Here is a 27,477-nt window from a genome sequence, read left to right on the forward strand (position 1 = left end):
TTTAGTGGTAGAGTCCACTCTTGACCATATTGATTTTTAACACATCAAAAAAATAATAATTTGATAACTCCCATGTATGTATATATGATATACTGTATAAAACAAATTGATGTTTTCCTAGTGGATGCGCATGCTCAAAAATCCCGATGACGTATATCTTCAGCATTTATAGGCCACTTTTGGGGGTCAAAATGTGGCCCAAAATAGTCTGATTGGGTACACATGTGGCCTAAAAATACCAAAAACTAAAATAATTGGTCTATTTTTGCAAGTCTGAAAAATAGTGGTCTATTTTTGCAAATAGCCCTAAGATAATGGCCATAAATAATTTTAAACTCTAATAAATTTGTTCATCATCAATATTCATCAACCAGAAAAAAGGAAAAATAAGAGATGCGTTCAATGAATGAGGTGATTAACTTGTGTGAGCAATTAGATTATGGTTTAATTTGTTTAATTAATCTGAGAGCGAAGAATGAGCAATCATCCATTCATTCTTGATGTTCCCCCAAAGGGCAAGCAAAGAAGGTAATTTAATCCTATAGCCCATAAAATTTGTTGATCTTGTTTAAAATAGTTTTGATTCACTTTGACAATCAATCGTGTTGTGTCAGTTTCATTTTTTGTTTAAGAAAGGAAATTCTTATACAATATTGTAGTTGACCCTGCAGAAAATTCGAAATTAGTTTATTAGAAGACTGTCACGTTCTGAGTTTACTTGTTCTTGGGCCTTTAAGCTTAAATAATTTTATTAGTCCTCTAATTATGTCAGGATCTGCTTTCTGGTTGCTCTCATGGGTTTAGTCACCTCTCTTCTTTTATCTATTGGTTTGGGATTGGGACTACCATCACAGATCTAGCTAGAATTAATTAAATCTCCAAAAACAAAAATGGAAATTTTGAGAAGGAATGTCAATTGAGGCAAATCATAAATTCGATTTTGGGCTAGCTAGTCTTATTGAACTTTTGGATTATTAGGTTTAATTAATACAACTAGACTAGATTTTCTTTCGTCGGATTGAATTTCTTTGGCTCTAAGCCTAGACCTTACGTTGTCGGGCTATAGCTTGTGGGCTAACAAATTTATAGTTCTAATGTATACATGACTATACATTATCTATTGATGATCCGGTAAATGGCGCCCTTGTTGTAATTTATTCCTTAATTAAACAAATACAGAAATAACATTTTGTATGCTAAGAAATATCAACTTTAGGACACAATTATAGCAACACTAATACACCAGATCCCATCAAAAGAATCACAATTTTCGTTAAGAATTACTATTAGAAAATGCGGCTTTAACGATTAAATATGAAAAACGGTCGTTAAAACGATTAACGATTAAATGATCAATTTGATCGATCGTTATTTGCATAATCATTATAAATACCGATATATATTAGTCATAAATTTTTACCTTTTTTATTATTAATGATCAAATTATTTTTAACGACTGAAAATTCGATAGTTTTATTGAAAAACTTTTTAAAAAATCATTTTCAATTGTATCAACTTAGCTTTTTGCTCCAGTGGTACTAATAACCTATCTTGAATACAATCGCATATGATTTGATAAACTTTACAGTGGGTCACCCATCCTAAAATTAATTGCCTGATTTGGAAAGCCAACAAACTATATTATTATTATCATTATTAATTATTATTATTATTATTATTATTATTATTATTATTATTATTATTATTATTAAAGTGTGTTTCACATCCTTTATTATTGCTAATTTTGATATAGGATAAGAATCTCTTATATTTAAAGTTTATTAAAATCATGATATTGATATGTTTTGAAATATAACTTAGAAATCATTTTCAAATCTTAAATCATGAAGATCAATGATGGATTCATGACTTAGTTGATGATCAAGAGTTGGAATCTCATGAAATTAGGTGAAAATTCAACCTTTTTTTAATCTTTCATAGATAATTCATTATATTTTTATAATTCGTAGTTACTCCCTTCGTCCCACGAATCTTGATGCATATTCCTTTTTGGGTCGTCCCACAAATCTTGATGCATTTATAAATATAGTAACAATTAGCTAAAAAATAAGGGTTCTTAATTATACTTAATTATCATTTTTCTACTTTATTACTTACACACTTCTACTTTATCACTTTTATACTTTATTACATATACACTTAAAACAATAATCTACAACTCCTTAATTCACGTACCAAAAATAAATGCATCAAGATTCGTGGGACGGAGGGAGTACTATTTTAAATGAATTTGTAACCTAATACTTCATCCGTCCACGAATTAAAGTCCTACTTGCACTTAAATTTTTGTCCACCAATTAAAGTCTTATTGTGCTTTTTGTATTTTTTTTACTCTTCTTCTTTTCCTATATTTTCTACCATTTGCCACTAATGGACCCACCTTACAACAACTTTATTATTTTTATATTCTATATTTACTATATTTTACCACTAGTGGACCCACCACACAACAGCTTTAACACTTTAGTCAGCTACCTTTATTACTTTAGTCAATCACTCTTATATTTCACTCACAACACATTTTTCAGCTTTTTTAATCTCCGTGCCGAACATGAAATGAGACTTTAATTTGTGGACGGAGGGAGTACTAGCTACCCAGTGATAATTCATCCATGTAAATGAATTCACCATGGATGAAAGGTGAACTTGAAAATTTTTAATTTTTTTTATAATAACACGTACGTGGTCAACATAAAATCTCACAGAGATTAATATTACCGGCCGATTTACTTGCCATAGATGAAAGGAATTGCAGTTGCGGAATTATATGTGACATGATCTTCCCGATCACAATTGACCTTCTATTTTTATTGTAGAAGTTCAGCATAGTTTAAAAGTTGTATAAGAATTAGAAATAATTCGATCTAAATATTATGTTCTTAATTACATCATATCTTTCCTAAAATTCCAATATATGAGTCCATAGAGTGGGGTAATTTGGCGATGATTTTATAGTTGATTTTGCATGTTACATTTTTTAAGTCACTCACTAACAGCGATTGCAGATTCCCTTTGATAGGACGAAAGAAAAAAAAATAAAACTTATGCCAGTATAATATTTGCATTTTGTAATACTGAAATATGATATTTACTAAAAAAAATAAATAAATTGAAATACGATATATATGAACAAAGTTGAAAAATGTGGTTGAGATTCAAGTATATATTAGCAATCCAGTGAGACATAAAAAGCTCTCTCCAAAAATGATAAAAATAGGGGTTGGGTAATTAAGATAAGAAGACGATTACAAAGTATGGCGAGAAATGAGTCGTATGATATATTCACGCACGTGAGCAGTTCAAGGGCTTGACTACCCCAGCCACGTTTTCAACGACGTTATCACAGGAAGCCGTAGATGACTCATCCTTATACCGCAGCACAACTTCATCTAACGTTATTCCCCTGCATGCCTGCGTTTTACTGCACTCCAACTTCACTCCAACTTCCGTCGCTGACGTTCCGTGTATATCTTCATACGTCACATCGCTAATTTTCACGCCCGATGACTGTAAACATCACCCAAAAAATAATTGATTAATTTATATCCAAAAATTTGAAAATAGCCACTGCGAATAAATATACCTGATTGGGGCATGAATTTCCGTCGTGGGGGCAGTAATTTTGGTCGATAATTATGGGGTTTTCCGCATTAAGCATAGTTAGATGCTGATAATGAATATTTCTAACAAATCCATGGCTAGGCCTCGCCCATGTCTTTACTCTAACACCATTTTGGGTTCCGGTGAACATACACGATTTTACCGTCACATTTTCCACTCCTGCCTCATTCAATTCCCACCCTAGACTTCCAATACTGCGTAAAATATAAAATACTTTACATTAATTCTTGGTAATTCAAGAGTTAATGGGTTTATTGTTGCGTACCTTATACCGTGGCCGGGGCCGCAGGTGATGTTTTCGACCCACAAGTCGAAGGTCCCGGGGCCAACGGAGACGCAGTCGTCGCCAGTGGCAATGCGGGAGTTGGTGATGGAAACTCGCGACGACTCCTCCACGTGGATTCCGTCGGTGTTGGGGCTGTTTTCCGGCGCAGATATTTTTATGTTTTGGAGGCTAACATCGCGGCACCCATCAATGCCGATGTGGAACATTTGACTGTTTAGGGAAGCCATTCCATTGATCTTCACGTTGTTCGAATTGAGAAATGCCACTGACTGCTCATTAAAAAAATCGTCTCTTTCAATCAAATGAAGCCCAAAATTATATTATACTATACTATATGCATAAAGAAAAGCACGCAAGATAGTAACGGACTCGACACATATTCGTAAACCCGTCGCCATTTATAAATACAGACGAATTTCGCTTATTCATTCATGCACATGAAAGGAATCGGTGACGGGCATTCAAAATTCCGTCACTAATTCGTCGCTATATTATATACGTAGCAATGAATTTCTTATGTCATGCATGGAGATTTACCGTTGCTCCAGTTGGACAATTCTTGCCGGAATTTTTGCATTCCCACAAATTGGCGCCTTGACCATCTAAGGTTCCGCCGCGGATAGAAACTCCGGTGACCTTTTCGAATTTGAGCCAATGCCCAGTATTACCAATGGCATTGTAATTGGATGGGGCTACAAGAGTCCCATCAATCTGTATGGTTATGTCAGTATTTTTGCAGGAGCTGCCGTCAAAATATGCATTTCCCAAAAGGTACCTCCCCGATGGCACGTACACGGTGGCCGGGGAAGCATAGGCGCAGGCGGCACCCCAAGCAGTTAGAAATGCCTTGGTGCAGTCGGATTTTCCGTCGGATTTTGCCCCGTAGGAAAGCACATTGTAGGTGGAATTGGCTGCAAGAATTGATGCTGATGAAGAGTAGTGTAAAAATGTGAGAATGAGAATTTGGAACATTCTTGAGGTGGCCATTTTTTTATTGTGGTACGTAGTGTGTGTTTTGGGTTGTGATTTGAACTGGATCAGTAGCTGGTATTTATAGGACTTCGACCTTCGAGTTAACGATAATTTACTAAAACATCTTATTATCGTAGTCAATTAACTAAAATATATTTTGACATTTGCCTTGACCGAATTTTATGGAAAGAAATTTAAATATTAAATTTCAAAATAAATCTTGTTCCTTAATAGTCAAAGATTATTTCCTTATATAGATTAAATTAATTATACTATATATTTGACTAATTAACTATACTAATATGCATTGATTTATTTTTGAATATATATATTGACTTTATTTTATTTAAATAGTGAAATGTATTGACTTGATTACCTACTACTACTACTAATAATAATAATAATAATAATAATAATAATAATAATAATAATAATAATAATAATAATAATAATAATAATAATAATAATAATAATAATAATAATAATAATAATAATTAATCTAAGGTGGGGAATGAACGATAGGGGAGTATCATATACCTTTGGTCAAGATAAGGTGACCGAATTTCTTCAAAAGTACGATCTCTGACCTTAAAATAAATGCATTAAAATGTCCGTAAAATCTATACTATATTAAAAAGGAAATTCTCAATTTCAAATTAATTTCAAATCAATTTCAAATTGATTTTCAATGGCAATTTTGAAAATATTTTTAATATGAAGGTTAGAAATTAAATGATCCATTCACAACCCCATTATCTCTCACTCACAATCTCACATATCTAATTAAAGTATTTAAGTCCACTAATTTACGAAAGGTTAATTTATTTACAATTCTATAATCTATAAAAAGGTTTATTTTCTTTTTCTTTAACTTTTTATTTCTTTCTAAAATTATGGAATTCACTTAATTATAATATATTTAATATGCATATCAAATTAAAGATCACGATAAGAGCTTTAATTTGATATAATTTATGTAACTATTTTATTTGAAATATAAAAGTTATATTTATTTTAAGATTAAAATTTTAAAAAATCTCTCTTCTCTCTCATCTTTTCTTGAATAAATCTATTTTTTAATTATTTTTTATTTTTAACGTATTTTTTTGTCTTTACATAATATCAATTTTTATTACTATGAATTCTTTTTTATTTTTTCACTTTTCAGTATTCAAATAAAATATATCTAATTAATTAAAGTTAATTTTTTATTATATTTATAAATATGATATTGAGTTGATATCAATTTTATATAAATTTAAAAATATAAAATAGTATGTGTGAATAGCTAGCACTACTCTAATAATTAATACTAGTAACAAATTATCCGGATTATTTTCTTATATATGGGATATATGCAGCAATAACTGAATTTGCGGGAGTCAAATTTTATGTTACTGCAATGGAAATGAAATAAATAAAACATCCTATATATATGCAATGGAAATGAAAAGAAATAAATAATCTTTAATGAAAGAGGACAATGATAGTTTTCCCTTGATTTCGAATTCGGGACTCAGGAGTCGAGAGTCCGCATGCAAAACACATAATGTATACTTGCCATAGAATGAAAGGCAATGCTAAAATTCCCTATTATTTTACGTGTTATTTTAATTTCGTTCAGATTTTATTAGTTACAAAAACTATTTAATTCCAAATGAATAAATTAATTTGGGTGTTAGAAAGGTTTCTATTTCCTTTTAACTGTATTACATAGTAGTAGTTTTTATTAACCATCGGTGTACAATTGGAAATGATACTTCAAATTTAGGACGGACGGAGTAGAGTAAAATCCAAATTCGAGCCAGATTCGTATTTCCATTGATATCATAGCAAAGCTTGTTAACGCCTTAACCATGCATCGTCTAGAACAAAATAAGGTTCGAATTATGACTTTTGAAATTTGGGAAAACCTTAAACAAACGTGTATGATTTGATTTCATTCATTCACTCACCTAAATACATCAAATTAATTAATGAAAAGGAATATATAGAATTGACCTCAAAAAAAGAAAGAAAGGGCATAAAATTCTTGAATTGCCAAATGGCGGCTGTTACTTGTATTTCAGTAAAAAATATATATATATATAGAGTAGACCCATTACTCTTGAAGAAATAAATTACTGCGAAAGTTTAGAGAAATAGGGCAAAGTTCATTTATATAAAGATAGGAATCCAAGCAATTTAGGATTTTATGATCGCTCCCTAAAATTTGGGCTTGGCCCAATTATTGGGTTTAGATATGTAACGGATTTATATTAAAGATCGCACAGTTTCAGCCTTGATTGATCTCAATTAAATTAGTGTAATTGGTTCCTAATCTAATTAACTCAACTCACATGTTTTTGTTTTTTGTTTTTTTTTTATTAAGAACTCACATGCTTATAAGAATTGTAGGTGTGCATACTATACTATTCCTCTAAAACAATTTTGTAAGCAATTAGGATTGGATTCGTTCATCATGAGACAATTAAATTAAGGCCGTAAAGTTAATTGGTTTAAAATTAAAGGCAATTAGGATTTAGTTTTGCAAATGACTTTTAAATCTTATTTTCAAATACACGGACTTTATATTATTAGTAATTTTCTCCTAAATTCACATTTTGGCAAAATTGAAGTGACTTGGAAAATTATTGCGCAGTTTGAAAAACGTAAAACGACATAGAAAATTATTGCGCAATTTGAAAAACGTAAAACGACATAGTTGCACATATAAAACAAAGATGGGTCGAGATAAATAAAAATGGAACTGATTAAAAGTGTCTAAGAGTGATACAGAAATTGTCTAACTAAATAGTACACGTTAAAAAAAGTTAACACATTGCAAAGCAAAACCACTAAATATATATAGTACATAAATGCGAACATTTCACAACACTCCAAATCCAATGATTAAATCGAACAACAGCAGCCGGGCTACGTATCATCAGCCACATGCATAAAATTCTTTCTATATTATTACGTACTTTGAGACAGTAAAAGTATATATGCCTATAATCTAAGCCACGTGCAAATAAAACATAACCCTAGATTTTCTCCGACGCCCCTCTTATAAGCAGCTGCTCGGCTTGACAACTCCGTCGGCCGTGCCTCCGGCGTTGGCGCACGACGCCGTGGCCGGCTTGTCTCTGAAGGTCAGGTTCACTTCATCCAACATAATGCCACTGCACGGCCTCGTTTTACTGCAGTCGAATTTTACTGCAACTTGTGTTGCCGATGTTCCGTGTATATCTTCATATCTCACGTTGCTAATTTTTACACCTGAACCCTACAAATTGCCAAAAACATATTTAATTTTGAATTTCAAATTCCAAAAGTTTCTTTATTGATCATAGGGAATTAATTAGTCGTACCTGATGGGGGCAATTTTCGTGGTCGGGGCAGTAATTTTGGTCAATGATAACAGGATTTTGGACATTAACCATTACTAGATGCTGGAAAAGAACATCTTTCACAAATCCGTTGCTAGGCCTTGCCCATGTCTTCACTCTCACACCGTTTTCGGTTCCACTAAATGTAGCAGTTTTAACTGTCACGTTTTGAACGCCGGCTTCGTTCATATCCCAACCTAGACTCCCAATGCTGCATAAATTAAAAGGTTTTTAATTCTTTATATATTATTAAATTAATTGAGGAAAATGAGGCAATGATGCAGGAGATCACCCACGTGACTAGCTTGAACCATGCATGTGCCCTTTTGAATTTAATATATCATCAAAAGTCAATATGTAACCAATTCTGTTTTCGTCCCTAATCGAATCAAACCAAATCTTGATGATTGGAATCAGAACGGCTTTCTAAAGTTTTTTCTCATGTATAATTAAATTTTAATATGGATTAGTGAACCCTAATTTTGGATTACTTAAATTAAGAAATTTAATTAATTGATTAATGAAAGATGATTTGCAGACATGACAAGCTTTGTTGTATTTGTACGTACCTAATGCCGTGGCCGGGGCCGCAGGCGAGGTTCTCAATCCACAAGTTGGAGGCGCCGGGGCCGATGGAGACGCAGTCGTCGCCGGTGGCCACGTGTGAATTCATGATGGTAACGCCGGACGACTGCTGCACGTGAATGCCGTCGGTGTTGGGGCTGTTCCCCGGTGCCGACACTCTCACGTTCACCAGATTCGCATTCCGACATCCATCAATCAGAATGTGAAACATTTGACTGTTTACGGACACTAATCCGTTGATCCGTATGTTGTTCGAATTATAGAAGGCTAGTGACTGCAACCAACAAAGTTTAAATTTGAAGAAAATTAATTAGTTACAAATACAAACTAAATATTACGGCGATTGAAAATAGTTACTCACGGTAGCTCCTTTAGGGCAGCTCTTGCCGGAGTTCTTGCAAGCCCACAAATTGGCGCCTTGGCCGTCGAGGGTTCCGCCGTAGATAGAAACTCCGGTGATCCTTTCGAACTTCAACCAGTTCCCACTATTCCCAATCGCATTGTAATCCGAGGGAGCTACAAGGGTCCCATCAATGCGTATAGTTATGGCAGTGTTTTTACACAAACTGCCACTAAAATATGCGTTTCGCAAGAGGTACCTCCCCGGCGGGACATATATGGTGGCCGGGGCCGTGGTGGCGCACGCCGCCCCCCAAGCGCTCAGAAATGCCTTGGTGCAATCGGATTTTCCATCGGATTTCGCGCCGTAGGACTGCACATTGTAGGTGGGATTATTGGCTGCAAGTACGGATATTGATGAAGAGTGGTAGTAATAAAGTGACAAAATGAGAATTTGGATCATTCTTGAGGTGGCCATTTGTTGTGGTAGTGTGTGTGTTTTTGTGGGTGATTTGAAACTCTGATAAGGAACTGGTATTTATAGGCTTCAACTTTGAGTAATGATCAGAAAAAGGAGCTCTATACCTAAATTGGTCAAATCTACAGTTAATGCCCTATAACTAACAAAAACTGTTTTGTGTTGGGCTAGAATTTTTAGTTGGTATTAAACAACTATTAGAAAAATTCTGTTACGGGATTTACGCAGGAAATTACTGGATTAGTGAGTCAAACAAGAATAATCGCACAGAAGAGTGTGAAACCAAGAATGGATTAGTGTACTCGGAAATGCAAATACGTCCAAATTTCACAGTTAGGGGGTTTTATGGCTAAGTTTACTGGAAAGAGCTTATAAGTTTCAATAGGTTACAATATGTTTCAAGAGCTTATAAAATATAGTACTATTATCTAAAAAACTTATAAGTTGTCAAAGTGATTGGATAATTGAGCATATAAGCTACATAGAGAATTTTGAGTTAGCTAGAGAGAGAATCCTAGTTAGAGCAAAAAAATTGAAGAGATGAAATTAGAAGAATATATAATGAAAATAACAAATCACAATAGAGTTATTTTTGGGCGCTTATAAACCGTTGGGGCTTCTTTTACATCTTATTAGCTATTTTATGAGAGCCTAACACTTTTCAAAAGCTTATAAGTACCTAAACAAATTATAAACTATTTTAAGGAGTGTATAAGCTCATCCGAGTCAAGGGATTTTTTAGGACAATAACTTATGTTGATTTGAAAATTAGGACAAAAACTTTTGGACTTGTAAAAATAGGACACTAGTTTTTTTTTTCAGAGTAAAATAGGACACTAATTAATAAGCGTCGTAAAAATAGGACATTTCTCGGCCGATAATTGGCCAAAAAATGTCCTGCGGATGCAACACTTATTAATTAGTGTCCTATTTTACTCTAAAAAAAAATTAGTGTCCTATTTTTACAAGTTCGAAAGTTATTGTCCTAATTTCCAAATCAATCTAAGTTACTGTCCTAAAAAACTCTCGAACTCAAGCTCATCCTAATGCCCTCTTAGTCATTTGATAGTTAGTCACCAATCTATCACATGATTGATTAATTAATAATATGTACACAAAATTCTCCCTAGCTATCGTACTTAGTTTTATAATTTTAATTAACATATTTTGTGATACAAATATTATTTAGTAATAAGCCAAGAATTAATCTACGTTGCTTGTAAAGGAAATCATGGCATGAATTTAGGTTGTCCATGCTCTTGCTTTTGGAAAAGTAAGCAAAGTTGGAATGGGCTAAAAGATTGAGGTTTTCCTTGAATCTACTCTTCATTTGGAGGCCAAACACAAATATGGTTGCAACAGTTGTAAAATTTTCAAAGTTGTAAAATTTTCATTTATGGTGCTGCTTGTACGTTTCCTCAATGCCTAGTCTGTACCTTATTCAAAGTTGTAAAATTTTCATTTACGTACATAAAGTTAATTTGGACATAATTCCTATTGTTGTATCAATCGGCCGAATTCTTTCTTACTATTAATTTGTATTTTCCGTATATTATATATGTATGCTACGATAAATATGTTACTATTATTATAAAAGATTGCTTACGTATCTTTGTGTGTGTATATATATTTGTGTGAACGGATATATACGATAAGATTTGCATGAATGGAAATGACTTCTAACAAAATCCTGATTATCATTCATTGAATCGCAAAAGTACACGTGTTAATGAATGAATGGTACGATGAATAACAATTTATACATTAAGCCCATGTTTGGTTTGGGTTATCCTTAATTGAGGGTAATCCAATCACCCAATTTGTTACCCCTTAAAATAGAGGGGAATCAAAAGAAAGAGAATTTCTTACTGATTATTTTTTTACATTGTTAAACCAAACACTCAATAAAAATCATGGTTATTGTTACAATTCAACTCCTTTATTTGATTCCATTCCATTTCCATTCTTCTACTTGAACCAAACGAGCACTAATACGTATTGACAATCTCGTTTAATTATCAGGAAATGAATTTTAAAATGGTCAAATAAATAAAATGTTTTTCACCATATCATGTTTTTTATATGTCTGTGTTTTCGTGCATCCGTGTATTTGTGATTTCATGATATCTTTAATTATTGATTTTATATTATGTTGTAGGCTTTTATTAGTGTTTTCAAGACATAAATCATTTTTTCATGTGATGCATATCGTGATTTCAAGACATAAAACTATATTTTCTGAAAAAAAATTATTTTGGTTTAGAAACGTCGCCGGAACTTCCTCCAAGAGAAAGGTAATAATAGAATAAAAAAGGTCACTTAATATATTCAGTTGTAAAATGATTGATCATTGATCCATGTAATCTCGCGATCTGTCTCTGTCTACCAAAATATTGAAAAGAGGAAGATGCATGGGAGAATGCCAATTTCATCACAACTAGTACTTGTCACGTCACCATATGAAATGCAAGTTATAAATTTTAACAAGTTAAAATCATATATGTAACAGAACGTGTATATATGTTTACGTGGGTTGGGATAAAGAGAGAGAATACCTTAATTAGCACAGCACGTGGGTTTGGAAGGACATGGACGAGTGATATTATTTATATATATAATGCTTGAAATATCAGTCGATCATGATCAATGATTGAAATTGCTTCTCTATTCTTTGAAAATATTTGCTTCACTATAGAACTTTCTCACATATATATATGGTTAGGTTCCATTGAGAAATCTAATATTTTACGAAATTGTGAAATGTTAAACAAATCAATAATTGCGATGAACATATTAATAATTTTGATGAACATAAGATTTGCATCCTGAAGTGAATCTATTGAACAAAATATGTCGCGTTCATCAAAATTTTCAATTACAAAATTAGCATGAAATCAGCGAAATTGGTAGCCATTAGATTACATAAAATAGATGGCTATGATTACTTCTCAATTCTATAAGGGGGGGGGGGGAGAGAGAGAGAGAGAGAGAGAGAGAGAGAGAGAGAGAGAGAGGGAGCTAAATGTGTTGACATTTTTTTAAGACATAAATGTGTTGAGAATTGAGAATGTGTAAGAACACGATGGGTTCGAATCATGGAATGTGCGAGATTTCACCATATTAACTGGATATGGCTATTCGTGAGTTATATTGATTTGTTTGTAAATTTTATTGATTTATTAATAGTTATTCTCATTTCTCACAAAAAATATAAATCTCATTGAAACCACATCCTATATTATATGAAGAGTGGTGAAATGAGAAACCAACACCTAAACTAAAAAGCAGTAAACGACACCGGATTTACGTGGTTCGGTCGAGAAGACCTACGTCCACGGGGTGTTTGGGGTTTTTCCACTATACTCGAGAGAATGCTTTACCGTTTACAAGTTGTGAATGAATAATAAATGAGATGATCCCCACTCTAACCTACTACTAAGTCTCTATTTATAAGCATGTAAATAAAGCCTTAGGGCCTCAAGCCCATTCCCTAAGATAATTGGGCTTAAGCCCCTTTAATACATTGAAGGGTAAGATAGTAATTTCAGTTTTACGCGGGAGACCTCCCCGCGCCTTTAGTGACTCCTCTGGTGAAAATGTCTTCTCTGGCGAGGATGACCTCTCTGGCAGATACACCTCCTCTGGCGAAGATGACTTCTCTGGTAAGCACGACTCCTCTGGCGAGGATGACCTCTCTGGCAGATACACCTCCTCTGGCGAGGATGACTTCTCTGGTAAGCACGACTCCTCTGGCGAGGATGACCTCTCTGGCAGATACACCTCCTCTGGCGAGGATGACTTCTCTGGTTTACACCATTTCCCTACTATGCACATATCACTCCTCATCAACCACTCCCCCCTCTGGTCTGGTTGAACCGGGTATTCTTCGTGTTCAACCAGTGGGGTACTGTGAAAGCCAAAACTATGCTGTTTTCCTTAATCCCTGCAAATCATGAAGACATAAGAGTTTTAATATTATAAGAAAGCAAAGATAAGCATTTTTCCCTTGACTTTGGAATTGTAGTTCCAAGTTAGATTTCCTTCTCGTTTGTTGAATGTTGACAAAGATAAATAATTTCCATTTCTTTGGGCGCATAAGAAAACTAGCGTTGAGAATACCCCATATTGAATACTTTGCATAGATAAGCAATATGAATGCTTTGTGTTAGATAAATCAGAAGACCGTTGCAAGAATACCCGAATAACATAGGAAAACCCATGTTGAAGTGAGCAATATGATACTCTGATCATGTGAGAAAACCCATCATAAATATTTATCGAGTCTGAACAATATACCCTGTTGTTGAGCGCGTAAGAAATCCAGCGCGTGAGAAGACCAATAGATAACAGTGGCACGCCCAAGAGGCGGCTTATTCCTCGCTGAGCAGCGATTAGAATAGATCAAAACAGCCCATAGAGCAGAGACGCAAAATAGTGTAGCCCGTAGAGTAGAACAGAGAAATACCCAGCACGATCAGAGCAGAGAAATGTTTATCAGATCAGAGAACTGCCCGTCAGAACAGAGAAATACATATCAGATCAGAGAAATTCCCATCAGAACAGCCCGGTCAGAGCAGAGAAATACACCAGCCCGGTCGGAGCAGAGAAGTACCCCAGCCCGATTAGAGCAGAGAAATACCCTTTCAGAGCAGAGGAATACCTTCAGAGCAGCCCGATCAGAGCAGAGAAATACATATCAGATCAGAGAAATCCCCATCAGAACAACCCGGTCAGAGCATAGACGTGCCCTTTCAGAGCAGAACATTAAAGTCATGGCGGAGCAATGAAATCCCGACAGAGGATTGAAATCCCGGAAGAGCATTGAAATCCCGACAGAGGATTGAGATCCCGGTAGAGCATTGAAATCCCGACAGAGGATTGAAATCCCGGAAGAGCATTGAAATCCCGACAAAGGATTGAGATCCCGGTAGAGCATTGAAATCCCGAACGGTGGCTGAGCATTGAGATCACGGACGGTGGCTGAGCATTGGGATCACGGACGGTGGCTGAGCATTGGGATCACGGACGGTGGCTGAGCATTGAGATCACGGACGGTGGCTGAGCATTGAGATCACGGACGGTGGCTGAGCATTGGGATCACTGCAGAGCAGTGAAATCACAGTAGGGCAGTGAAATCACGGCAAAGCAGTGAAATCATGGTAGAGCAGTGAAATCACGGCCGAGCGGTGAAATCACAGTAGAGCAGTGAAATCACGGCAGAGCAGTGAAATCACGGTGGAGTATTCCTCAGCTGCTTCCCTCCTTTGTATGCATTCCTTTGCTGCTTCCCTCCTTTGCTGCTTCCCATCCAAGCTTGAACACTCTGCGCGAAGCATGGAAGACCCGGGGGGGTGCAACCAACTTTCGCGGCTTACGATTGAAAGAACACCCTGCACGGAGCATGGAAAACCCGGGGGGTGTGACCAACTTTCGTGGCTTACGGTTAAAGCAACCTCTGCGCGGAGCATGGAAAACCTGGGGGGTGCAACCAACTTTCGCGGCTTATGATTAAGTGCTATCTCTGCGCGGAGCATGGAGGGCCCGGGTGGCGCAACCAACTTTCGCGGCTTACGATTGACAGGAACACCCTGCACGGAGCATGGAGGACCCGGGGGGTGCCACCAACTTTCGTGGCTTACGGTTAAAGCAACCTCTGCGCGGAGCATGGAAAACCCGGGGGGTGCAACCAACTTTCGCGGCTTATGATTAAGTGCTATCTCTGCGCGGAGCATGGAGGGCCCGGGTGGCACAACCAACTTTCGCGGCTTACGATTGTCAGCAACCTCTGCGCGGAGCATGGAGGGCCCGGGGCACAACCAACTTTCGCGGCTTACGATTGTCAGCAACCTCTGCGCGGAGCATGGAGGGCCCGGGTGGCACAACCAACTTTCGCGGCTTACGATTGTCAGCAACCTCTGCGCGGAGCATGGAGGGCCCGGGTGGCACAACCAACTTTCGCGGCTTACGATTGTCAGGAACCCCCTGCACGGAGCATGGAGGACCCGGGGGGTGCCACCAACTTTCGTGGCTTACGGTTAAAGCAACCTCTGCGCGGAGCATGGAAAACCCGGGGGGTGCAACCAACTTTCGCGGCTTATGATTAAGTGCTATCTCTGCGCGGAGCATGGAGGGCCCGGGTGGCGCAACCAACTTTCGCGGCTTACGATTGACAGGAACACCCTGCACGGAGCATGGAGGACCCGGGGGGTGCCACCAACTTTCGTGGCTTACGGTTAAAGCAACCTCTGCGCGGAGCATGGAAAACCCGGGGGGTGCAACCAACTTTCGCGGCTTATGATTAAGTGCTATCTCTGCGCGGAGCATGGAGGGCCCGGGTGGCACAACCAACTTTCGCGGCTTACGATTGTCAGCAACCTCTGCGCGGAGCATGGAGGGCCCGGGGCACAACCAACTTTCGCGGCTTACGATTGTCAGCAACCTCTGCGCGGAGCATGGAGGGCCCGGGTGGCACAACCAACTTTCGCGGCTTACGATTGTCAGCAACCTCTGCGCGGAGCATGGAGGGCCCGGGTGGCACAACCAACTTTCGCGGCTTACGATTGTCAGGAACCCCTCTGTTCTGGTTGAGCGTGTCACGACCGGTCCTAATTAAGGATAATTAAGCCGGGGAAACCGTGACTAATGGAGGGAGATTAGAAGCGGGGTAGAAAGGGGAATAATCAAACAAGAAAGGATCGTATTTCATCAATGTTAACACCATGGATATTTATAATATAACGGAGTTTTAGTCGTATAGACTCAAATAACTAGTAAATTCGGATAACTCCGACTTATCCAAAATAACATAAAACTTCTGAGTACGCAGCGGAATAAGGTTCTGATTACATGTATGAAGACATGTAACCCTAGAGTTCATTAATACATAACAAAACAAAAGAGTCCCACTCGTCACTTCATCACCATCGGCAGCTGCTCAACCTGCACATTTAGAAATATATGCAGGGCTTGAGTACAAAAGTACTCAGTGGGCACGTATGCCTAAGTATAAAAACACATGCTTCAAAACTGTAAATTGTCATGCCATCATAAACAGTACAGCAAGGGAGTTTTTCGCTAAAAGGCCCAAGCTTACTAAATTCATTTGTGATTCTTAAAGTTCGACTGCAGTCTAAGTTCTCTTGTAATCTATCATATCTGGAACTGTGTGCCGGAGAGGTGGCCACCTCTCACGGTCACTTAGTTCCAGATATGATAGATTACAAGAGAACTTAGACTGCAGTCGAACTTTAAGAATCACAAATGAATTTAGTAAGCTTGGGCCTTTTAGCGAAAAACTCCCTTGCTGTACTGTTTATGATGGCATGACAATTTACAGTTTTGAAGCATGTGTTTTTATACTTAGGCATACGTGCCCACTGAGTACTTTTGTACTCAAGCCCTGCATATATTTCTAAATGTGCAGGTTGAGCAGCTGCCGATGGTGATGAAGTGACGAGTGGGACTCTTTTGTTTTGTTATGTATTAATGAACTCTAGGGTTACATGTCTTCATACATGTAATCAGAACCTTATTCCGCTGCGTACTCAGAAGTTTTATGTTATTTTGGATAAGTCGGAGTTATCCGAATTTACTAGTTATTTGAGTCTATACGACTAAAACTCCGTTATATTATAAATATCCATGGTGTTAACATTGATGAAATACGATCCTTTCTTGTTTGATTATTCCCCTTTCTACCCCGCTTCTAATCTCCCTCCATTAGTCACGGTTTCCCCGGCTTAATTATCCTTAATTAGGACCGGTCGTGACAGAGATATAACGGGGTTGTAACTTGCCCCTCTGTCCGAAACGTATAACTCCCTTTGAGGGAGGAACTTTGAGGAAAAATCGATCCCCAACATTGAATTCTAAATTTAGCTCGAGGAAACGGGGTATTACATTCCTCCCTCCTTAAAAAAAATTCCGTCCTCGGAATTGCATATCTGGTATTCTAGCTTGTGATACTAGTCATTCGTTTCATTCATCTCTTTTGTGGCCTTTTCCATCCTGTGATGGTTCCACTACATGACGAGAACAATATTATTGCCTCGTAAAACTTGAACCTTGCGATCAAGTATCTGGACTGATTTGTCTTCATAACTTAGGTCCTGGCTAGGACTCCTTTATCGTGCTTAATCACATGCTTTGGATTAAACACATACTTTCTTAACTGAGAGACATGAAACACATTGTGCACGTCTCCAATACTGGGTGGCAATGCCAACCTTTAGGCTACAGGGCAGTCGAACTTTAAGAATCACAAATGAATTTAGTAAGCTTGGGCCTTTTAGCGAAAAACTCCCTTGCTGTACTGTTTATGATGGCATGACAATTTACAGTTTTGAAGCATGTGTTTTTATACTTAGGCATACGTGCCCACTGAGTACTTTTGTACTCAAGCCCTGCATATATTTCTAAATGTGCAGGTTGAGCAGCTGCCGATGGTGATGAAGTGACGAGTGGGACTCTTTTGTTTTGTTATGTATTAATGAACTCTAGGGTTACATGTCTTCATACATGTAATCAGAACCTTATTCCGCTGCGTACTCAGAAGTTTTATGTTATTTTGGATAAGTCGGAGTTATCCGAATTTACTAGTTATTTGAGTCTATACGACTAAAACTCCGTTATATTATAAATATCCATGGTGTTAACATTGATGAAATACGATCCTTTCTTGTTTGATTATTCCCCTTTCTACCCCGCTTCTAATCTCCCTCCATTAGTCACGGTTTCCCCGGCTTAATTATCCTTAATTAGGACCGGTCGTGACAGAGATATAACGGGGTTGTAACTTGCCCCTCTGTCCGAAACGTATAACTCCCTTTGAGGGAGGAACTTTGAGGAAAAATCGATCCCCAACATTGAATTCTAAATTTAGCTCGAGGAAACGGGGTATTACAGAGCGTGACCCCTCTGCTCTGGTGGAGCGTAATTCCTCTGGTTTGCCCTAGTCTTGCTGAGAAGCAATTTTGAATTTGAAAATTGGGGACTACGGGTATACACCCTACTCCCCCCTCTGGTGACATGTGCAATACTCTGTTATGAACATGTTAAGTGTGTGTGTGTTTGGTGCTCATGCTTGTGATGATTGTGAGAGAGTTAGCATAACTACAGTTCCCAAGTAACATAATTCAAGTTGCAGTTCAAGCCCTAGCACATATGCAGAAGGTGTGCAGCTTCGTGTATTTAGTCAATTCATAATCCAGCCCTAGGCACATATGCAGAAGGTGTGCAGCTTCCAAGACATAATTATTATTGCATAAATCCCAGCATAGATCATATAAGTCATGGTTTTGCCCAAGTAAAGAAGTAGAATATTTCCCAAATCCCTATCATGCTTACATGTTCCCATAAAGTACCCTAAGATCATAATTTTACCTAGTGATAAAGCATAATACTCCCCCAACATGCTCACATGCTTCCACGAGATAAAGTTCCGCGAAGTACCTGAATTACCACTTACAAATGGTTTACCGTTTTCATGCTATGGCGGTTCCCATGTTTTGTTCAAAGCTTTCCCAAATTTAATTTCCCTGTGCTACAAGATCTCTTAGGCACAGACATTAATATAAATATGAAAGCCCCTTTAAGACAGGGCTGCAAAGAGAATTCGAACCCTAGATTATATAATCCATTGCCACAACTTGGTTCCCATATTCATATCCCGCTGAATTCATTCAAATTTTCAAATCCCATCAAAGATCATATATTATGCCCGATTGTTAAAGTATAACATATCCCAATCATACTCTTCCCGTTGATAGAGTTCAGCGAAATACCTGAATTACCACTTACTAGTGGGCTACCCTGTTTTACATTATGGTATTTACCATAATTGTTCAAATCGTTCCCCAAATTTGTTTATCCTGTGCTACAAAAATTCTTAAGCACATATATATTAGTAAAATATGAGAGCCCCTTAGAGATAGGGCTGTAAATCAATTAACAAGTAAAGAAGTGTACGCTTTGCTTTTCCCAAGCAACCGTGCCGCCCTAAACATTTATTCCATCGAATAAAAGTTGTGAGAATCCCAAAAAATGACACATAAATTAGAATATTGGTATCCCAATGGCTGAAATTCACAATCCTGAAATCACGATTCTCAAAGAGAAAATATAATGGATAAACAAATAATTATTTGTCAGTGCATATGATCTGAAACCACGAATTTAATAATGTCTTTAACCCAAAAACCCATATCACGATTAGTCTTTTTTTTTGTGAGTATGTTCAGCAGCCCTGTTTTAAGGCTATAACATGCCCCAAAAATTGAGCTTAGGACCCGAGCAAGTAACTAGCTGGGCTGTCATTTGTCCCCTTTTGTCAAGAGCTCCCATGAATAAACCATATTTGGCTCAGCTAGGCAATCGTAGTGTTCTCAACAGCGAGCAAATGTTGAAATACCCGTCTTGGCGGTCCTGAACTCACCATGCGAAATCAGGGCTAAATTAGTCCAACAAAATGACAGAATTAATCCCCAAAATCAGAGCAAAAATCATAGCTAAATCACTCCCAAGTTCAGAGTTATATCACAGTAATATCAAGTCCCAAAACCCATAATAGCATCATAGCTTACCAATAAAGTAAAATCACAACAATAACAAGCTCAAAAATCCCAAGAATCAGCAAACGGCAGATGATAAACTTAAAAAGGTCAATCGCTACATGATTAATGTATAACACATTTTGTCAAACCCATCATATTTGGCATCTTGGTGCCCATACACCTGTATATATATGCAAACATAAACCTTGCGCAGACACCACAGAGTAAACATCAAGGTTGATACGTAAACTGCAAATTCAGATCTCACATAAAATTAAGTATAATGAAGACTTTCCAGAGATGCATTTCGTTCCATGTTTTGCCCTCACATTACTCGATTCAAACCAGCCAAGGTAGAACAACTCTCCCATTTTTTTTTTCAGCAAAGCATCAAGAGACAAAAATCATAAAACAAGCAATCACTTACCCCAATATGCACTCAAAAATAAATCCATATACACACAGATTCATGCATATATCGGTGCCTATGATTTTTCCACAAAAAGTAGGCCCAATATCCAAGGGAAAGATTAGAGACACATGAATTCAGTGGATTAGAGCTGACCCTAAGAATTACTTGATACTCGAACAACCTTGCTCTGACTCCCTATTTCTTTAAGCTCTAATAAAGTAATCATAAGCGTAAATAACCAGACCATATGTCCGTAAATCCATCCCACAATTAGATATGCAAAATTCCTTGAGTTTGAGCAATTTAAGCAACACACAAAATTCCCCAGAGATCATAAATATTCCTCATATACACGCAAATATCAATGATTAACATCATAAATTAAAATCGACGCTCCAGAGCCTATTCTTCAAATCAAGAAAACGTAAACCTATATACCCACATACAACATTTTTCAAAACTAGTTCATCTTTTCCCTAATTAGTTCAAAGAGAGATCAAGTTGAAAGAGATGTAGACCCGAAATCATAGCCAAATTAACTCCAAAATCACAGCAATATCAGCTTCAATTAAACCTCGCAAAATCAGATATAATTCAGCCCACTTTTCCCTAATCAATCCCAAATCAGATTCAATATGGAGAGAAAAGTTAAAATAACTTAGCTTCGATAACTTAGTTGATCCCAGTCCTTGCTGCTCTGTCGTAAGAGACATCAGGGTGGTGCTGCGACGAACAGAGCCGGCGATAGCTACGGCGGAAAATGATTTCGTCGGACGAGCGCTAGCTAAAGCCAGAAATATACAGCGATTGGTGTTGTCGGATCTTCCAGAGCTCGATGATTTGTGGGTGAAGCTGCTTTGCCATGGAGATTGATGAGCCGCGTCGGGCTCCGGTGCCACCTCCACCGCCCCGATCTGTGGCTTCAGGGTCGCCCCGGAGAGCGGCGGCGAGCAAACGTGTGCAGCGGCGAACGCGACGGCGACTGCATCGATGATGGGCGGAGTAGGGTCTTGCGGCCCTTGATTTTTGTGGGGTTGTCCAGATTGGTGGAGGATAAACTCCCCCCCTCCCGTCGAAATCTGGAAGCTCAATGTTTAATGACAGCAGCAGAAGGCTCTCCGGTCGAGAATCCAGCGGCTGTACTCGTGAATGCTGTTTTCATTTAAGTGGCGGAAGCCTTTGATTTGGATCTGTGAAGGCGATTTAGATGAAGAATTTGGTGGGGATCCTCGATTGGCTTTGAACCTAGTCGTTATTGAGAATGACCAAAAACGGTGAAGAGCCTCGCTGCCGGAAACTCTCCCCCTAAAATCTGGAAATTGGGACCAATTTTTCCCCCTGCTTCTCCTTTCGAATTTTTTTTTTTTGACATATTGGATCGGATCCCGACTTCGATGAACAGTAACCCAAAAACAGATGAACAGTGATCTCACCTCCATGAACAATACTCGATGAACAGTAATCACGCCTCCATGAACAGTTACCTCGATGAACAGTATCCCGCCTTCATGAACAGTAACTTCGATGAACAGCGAATCTCACGCCTTAGCTCGATTTTCCCACAGACGGCGCCAGTTGGTGAAATGAGAAACCAACACCTAAACTAAAAAGCAGTAAACGACACCGGATTTACGTGGTTCGGTCGAGAAGACCTACGTCCACGGGGTGTTTGGGGTTTTTCCACTATACTCGAGAGAATGCTTTACCGTTTACAAGTTGTGAATGAATAATAAATGAGATGATCCCCACTCTAACCTACTACTAAGTCTCTATTTATAAGCATGTAAATAAAGCCTTAGGGCCTCAAGCCCATTCCCTAAGATAATTGGGCTTAAGCCCCTTTAATACATTGAAGGGTAAGATAGTAATTTCAGTTTTACGCGGGAGACCTCCCCGCGCCTTTAGTGACTCCTCTGGTGAAAATGTCTTCTCTGGCGAGGATGACCTCTCTGGCAGATACACCTCCTCTGGCGAAGATGACTTCTCTGGTAAGCACGACTCCTCTGGCGAGGATGACCTCTCTGGCAGATACACCTCCTCTGGCGAGGATGACTTCTCTGGTAAGCACGACTCCTCTGGCGAGGATGACCTCTCTGGCAGATACACCTCCTCTGGCGAGGATGACTTCTCTGGTTTACACCATTTCCCTACTATGCACATATCACTCCTCATCAAAGAGGAAGATGTTCAAACTAGCTAGAACCCTTATTTAAAATGAGAATAAAGAACCATTCTAAGCCCTTTGATCTTGAAGATTTATGATGGATGCATGATTTTGGTAGATGAATTGTAGCACTTAGATCCGAAATCTGGAAGCGGCAAAAATTTTCTTTTTCACATATCTAATAAATTTAACAATAAATACATTAATTTTATAAGAAAATATATTAATCTCATAAAAAGTTATAATTCTTACAATAACCACCTCCCATATATATATAATTGCTTCAGCACTGCACCACACGCGTAGAATGCCTAAATGATGCATGTAATGTTGCCTAAACAAATTGGCAATCTATATGAGTTTGTTGCCCAATTATAGTCCCACAAAAATATACTAAAAGTTTATGGAAATCGATGTTGTATGACCTCACCTCAAGTAATTAAACGGATTTTTCATGATGGTGTATATCCACAAATGCACGTTCTCTTGTTTCACGGATCCCTGCTTTCTCACACTAACTCAATTTTATTCAATGCATGTGCTACGTCTTGGCCTTTAATTACACATTGCTTTTCTAGAAACTAATTCATTTCATTTCTCCTAGTTCGCGGGTTTTAGAATTTTACGCATTCGTCCCCACCAAACGGTGCGATCTCCTGTGTGTGAACAGTGAGGTCCCGAATTCGAACTCCATTGCTCCCCCTCCCCAACCCCCGAATCAAAACAAAAAAAAAAAAAAAAGAATTTTACGCATTCCACTTAATGCAATTATAAGGCGTGGAGATGAATTATATCAGATCAAAAAAAGCGTCTTCAATTTATTACTCGGCGAATGTTAAGAACGTTAATCTATGAGTATATACGTTGTCATGCATATTGATTTTCAATTACATTTTGACGTATATATTAATTAAATATGTTATGTAAATAATTATTGTAGTGTTATTAATTGTTACGGATGACATGCATGTTTCATGTCTGCATTCACATTATCTGAATATATATATATATATAGGGTATATATATATATATATATATATATATATATGTTAAAAGTTAATAGAGAAATGTATATGTTAAAAGAAAAGAGAAATAATCTCATTTATTAAATACTCCCCTCGTTCCATTACAAATGTCTCATAATTTTTGGACACGGAGATTAAGAAATATGTAGAAAGTGGATAAAGTGGGTTGGTGGAAATTATTTAAATATTAGGTATATAGAGAGAGAATATATTGCCAAGAAAAGAATGTGACATTGTAATGGGACATCCCATTATAAAAAATGGGATATTTATAATGAGACGAAGATAGTATATAACGGTAACATATATACATATCATGGGACATCTCTCTATACGGTATAACGAACTACTTTTTGACTTTGAGTGATGTCCAATTTATTAATCAAGCTGTAAATCTACTCCATGATACAATGTATTTTACCTTATTTTCCAATAATTGCTCACTTTATGTTTGTGTACAATTCAAATCACAAATTTGCGGGTACACAAAATCTAACTTCCTTGCTTTCTTCATGAAATTCGTTGGATATATTCCGTTCCAGTCACAACTTTTATATTAACGATTAAAAAAAAAAAAGACTTGTACAACGTATACGTACGTTCTATCTACTAGTTTTAGAGATGAGTAAAGTTTTTTTCAGGGAAAAAAAGAAGAAGCTTGATAACCGATCAACTCTATAATATTGACGAGGTGCATATATGCATGTGTGCGTTACAATGATTAACCCTTGTTTATTAATTTATATAAAATTATTTGTAGTGGATTCCTATGTATTGATCACAGCCATATATATATGTAATTAAAAAACTCCTCTAAGTTCGTGCTATCAATGATTAGGTCACATGATTATGGGTTAACACCAAATCATGTCGATGGTTGAATTAAGTCGTTCTCAAATAAGAGATCCACGTGGCTGTAGTACTACCATGGAGCCAATAAACGAGCAAATTAAGCTTCCACGATCTTCCGACTTCATATGCCTAGTTTAAGATAAATTTTAGAATATCTAATCAACTTACTTTTTTTAACTGGCAAATGTAATTAATTGGCTACTATTCCTATATATAGAGTACAATGTTGGCTACACCCCACGACGTTCTCCTAAGTCACTCGATTATTATATACTTGTTCAGATTAAAAGAGTTGGTATATCAATATTCTATTTTGGTACAAACCACAATTAAGGTGAGTTATGTTTTATAATTATATTAATATATCAGATTACAATCCTCGTGGAATTGAACAGGCAAAGATCAAAATATTAAGGATAGATATATATATGCTTGAACCTTGAAAATGTTCATGAATTGATGAGTTCGAAATAAAACTTATAGTATTTTTTATATATTAGGAATATAATTAAAGACAAGTTATATCCGTCTAGCTCCTCTAACATTAACATCTACAAGTGCACTTTGAATCAGAAATGAAGACTAATTAAAATAGTTAGAAATGGTGTAATTAATTTTTATAAAAAATTTAGTATAGAGCAGATTATAGTTGAAAAATAAGTAGAGCAGATGATGACAACACTGCGCCATAAATCAAATGCGCCGCCAACTAGAAGCCGCGAAACTATCAGCCACAGGCTTCATATCTTACAACGAAAGTTTAGTTTCTAGTCGCGCGCATATAATTTTTTTTTCTAATATATTATATTCAATGTTCGTGTATAACCTAAGCCTTGTACTAATAAAACATAACAGATTTTCTTGGCCACTTATAAGCAGCTGCTCGGCTTGACAACTCCGTCTGCCGTGCCTCCGGCGTTGGCGCACGACGCCGTGGCCGGCTTATCTCTGAAGGTCAGGTTCACTTCATCCAATCTTATCCCACTGCACGGCCTCATTTCACTGCAATCGAATTTTACTGCAACTTGTGTCGCCGAGGTTCCATGTATATCTTCATATCTTACGTTGCTAATTTTTACACCCGAACCCTACAAATAGTCCCAAAAAAATGGTCTAAATGAAATTAACGCTAAAAATAGCTTTAAAAAAATGAAGAATTTTAGGTTAAAATTAATGTGAATATACCTGGTGAGGACAATTTTGGTGGTTGGGGCAGTAATTTTGGTCGATAATAACGGGGTTTTGGACATTAACCATTACGAGATGCTGAAATAGAACGTCTCTCACGAATCCGTTGCTAGGCCTTGCCCATGTCTTCACTCTCACACCGTTTTCGGTTCCACTAAATGTAGCAGTTTTCACCGTCACATTTTGCACTCCGGCTTCCTTCATATCCCAACCTAGACTCCCAATGCTGCCAAAATAAAACAAATTTTGTCACTAATCGAATCAAGCTGCAGCGTCGAAGGCCTAATATTTACCCATGATCGTAAACATATGGATTTCTAGTTATACAAAAAGTAGATCAATATTAGAATGTACCTAATGCCGTGGCCGGGGCCGCAGGCGAGGTTCTCAATCCACAAGTTGGAGGCGCCGGGGCCGATGGAGACGCAGTCGTCGCCAGTGGCCACGTGTGAATTCATGATGGTAACGCCGGACGACTGCTGCACGTGAATGCCGTCGGTGTTGGGGCTGTTCCCCGGTGCCGACACTCTCACGTTCACCAGATTCGCATTCCGACATCCATCAACCAGTATGTGAAACATTTGGCTGTTTACCGAAACTAATCCGTTGATTCGTATGTTGTTCGAATTATAGAAGGCGAGTGACTGCAACCAACAAATTTTAAATTTGAAGAAAATTAGTTACAAAAAAAAATTACGATAAATGAAAAGGGTTTCAACGTAAATAAACTCACGGTAGCTCCTTTAGGGCAATTCTTGCCGGAGTTCTTGCAAGCCCACAAATTGGCGCCTTGGCCGTCGAGGGTTCCGCCGTAGATAGAAACTCCGGTGACCCTTTCGAACTTCAACCAGCTCCCATTTTTCCCAATCGCATTGTAATCAGAGGGAGCTACAAGGGTCCCATCAATGCGTATAGTTATGGCAGTGTTTTTACACAAACTGCCACTAAAATATGCGTTTCTTAAGAGGTACCTCCCCGGCGGCACGTATATGGTTGCCGGGGCCGTGGAGGCGCACGCCGCCCCCCAAGCACTTAGAAAGGCATTGGTGCAATCGGATTTTCCATTTGATTTCGCGCCGTAGGACTGCACGTTGTAGGTGGGATTATTGGCTGCAAGTACTGATATGTATGAAGAGTAGTAGTAAAAAAGTGACAAAATGAGAATTTGGAACATTCTTGATATGGCCATTTGTTGTGGTAGTGTGTGTGTTTTTGTGGGTGATTTGAACTCGGATAAGGAACGTGGTATTTATAGGCTTCAACTTTGAGTAATCATAAGAAAAAAGGGGCTAGCTCCATACCTAAATTGGTCAAATCTACTTTTAATATTGTCCTATAACTAACAAAAATTGTTTTGTACGTGTTGGCCATATTGTATTGGGTAAAACAAATCACAAATGTAATAAAACTTCTCTAGCTTACTGGAGTTGCACAAGGAAATTAAGGAGCATTTATTTTGTATGATTGATACATGGTTAAATATTTTTATATTTAAGAGTATGATTTCTCCAATTTCACACTTTCAATGAGATAAAAGTTAAGTAAAACTGAAGCACCAAAAGACTCTATCTTGAAAGAGGTCATTGGTTCAAGTCCCACCGAAAGCATATGGA

At 37.5% G+C, this 27,477-nt stretch overlaps 3 protein-coding genes across 3 annotated transcripts; all 3 read right to left on the reverse strand.

Annotated features, from left to right (window-relative positions):
- Nucleotides 1–3,303: 3,303 nt before the first annotated feature.
- Nucleotides 3,304–4,915, reverse strand: LOC131010387 (polygalacturonase-like). Its single transcript, XM_057937891.1, has 4 exons — nucleotides 4,466–4,915; nucleotides 3,908–4,197; nucleotides 3,605–3,836; nucleotides 3,304–3,528 (listed from the first exon to the last, which is right to left on the reverse strand). The coding sequence occupies exons 1-4, from the start codon at nucleotides 4,913–4,915 to the stop codon at nucleotides 3,304–3,306; spliced, it is 1,197 nt and encodes a 398-aa protein (XP_057793874.1).
- A 2,806-nt stretch (nucleotides 4,916–7,721) lies between these two features.
- Nucleotides 7,722–9,715, reverse strand: LOC130996237 (polygalacturonase-like). Its single transcript, XM_057921747.1, has 4 exons — nucleotides 9,218–9,715; nucleotides 8,841–9,130; nucleotides 8,254–8,482; nucleotides 7,722–8,168 (listed from the first exon to the last, which is right to left on the reverse strand). The coding sequence occupies exons 1-4, from the start codon at nucleotides 9,671–9,673 to the stop codon at nucleotides 7,950–7,952; spliced, it is 1,194 nt and encodes a 397-aa protein (XP_057777730.1). The 5' UTR covers nucleotides 9,674–9,715; the 3' UTR covers nucleotides 7,722–7,949.
- A 15,553-nt stretch (nucleotides 9,716–25,268) lies between these two features.
- Nucleotides 25,269–27,079, reverse strand: LOC130996244 (polygalacturonase-like). Its single transcript, XM_057921756.1, has 4 exons — nucleotides 26,598–27,079; nucleotides 26,219–26,508; nucleotides 25,862–26,090; nucleotides 25,269–25,764 (listed from the first exon to the last, which is right to left on the reverse strand). Exons 1-4 carry the CDS (start codon nucleotides 27,051–27,053, stop codon nucleotides 25,546–25,548), a joined length of 1,194 nt encoding a protein of 397 aa, XP_057777739.1. The 5' UTR covers nucleotides 27,054–27,079; the 3' UTR covers nucleotides 25,269–25,545.
- Between the last annotated feature and the right edge of the window lie 398 nt (nucleotides 27,080–27,477).

The sequence above is a fragment of the Salvia miltiorrhiza genome, chromosome 1 (assembly GCF_028751815.1).
Source record: "Salvia miltiorrhiza cultivar Shanhuang (shh) chromosome 1, IMPLAD_Smil_shh, whole genome shotgun sequence".
NCBI classification, from domain to species: domain Eukaryota; kingdom Viridiplantae; phylum Streptophyta; class Magnoliopsida; order Lamiales; family Lamiaceae; genus Salvia; species Salvia miltiorrhiza.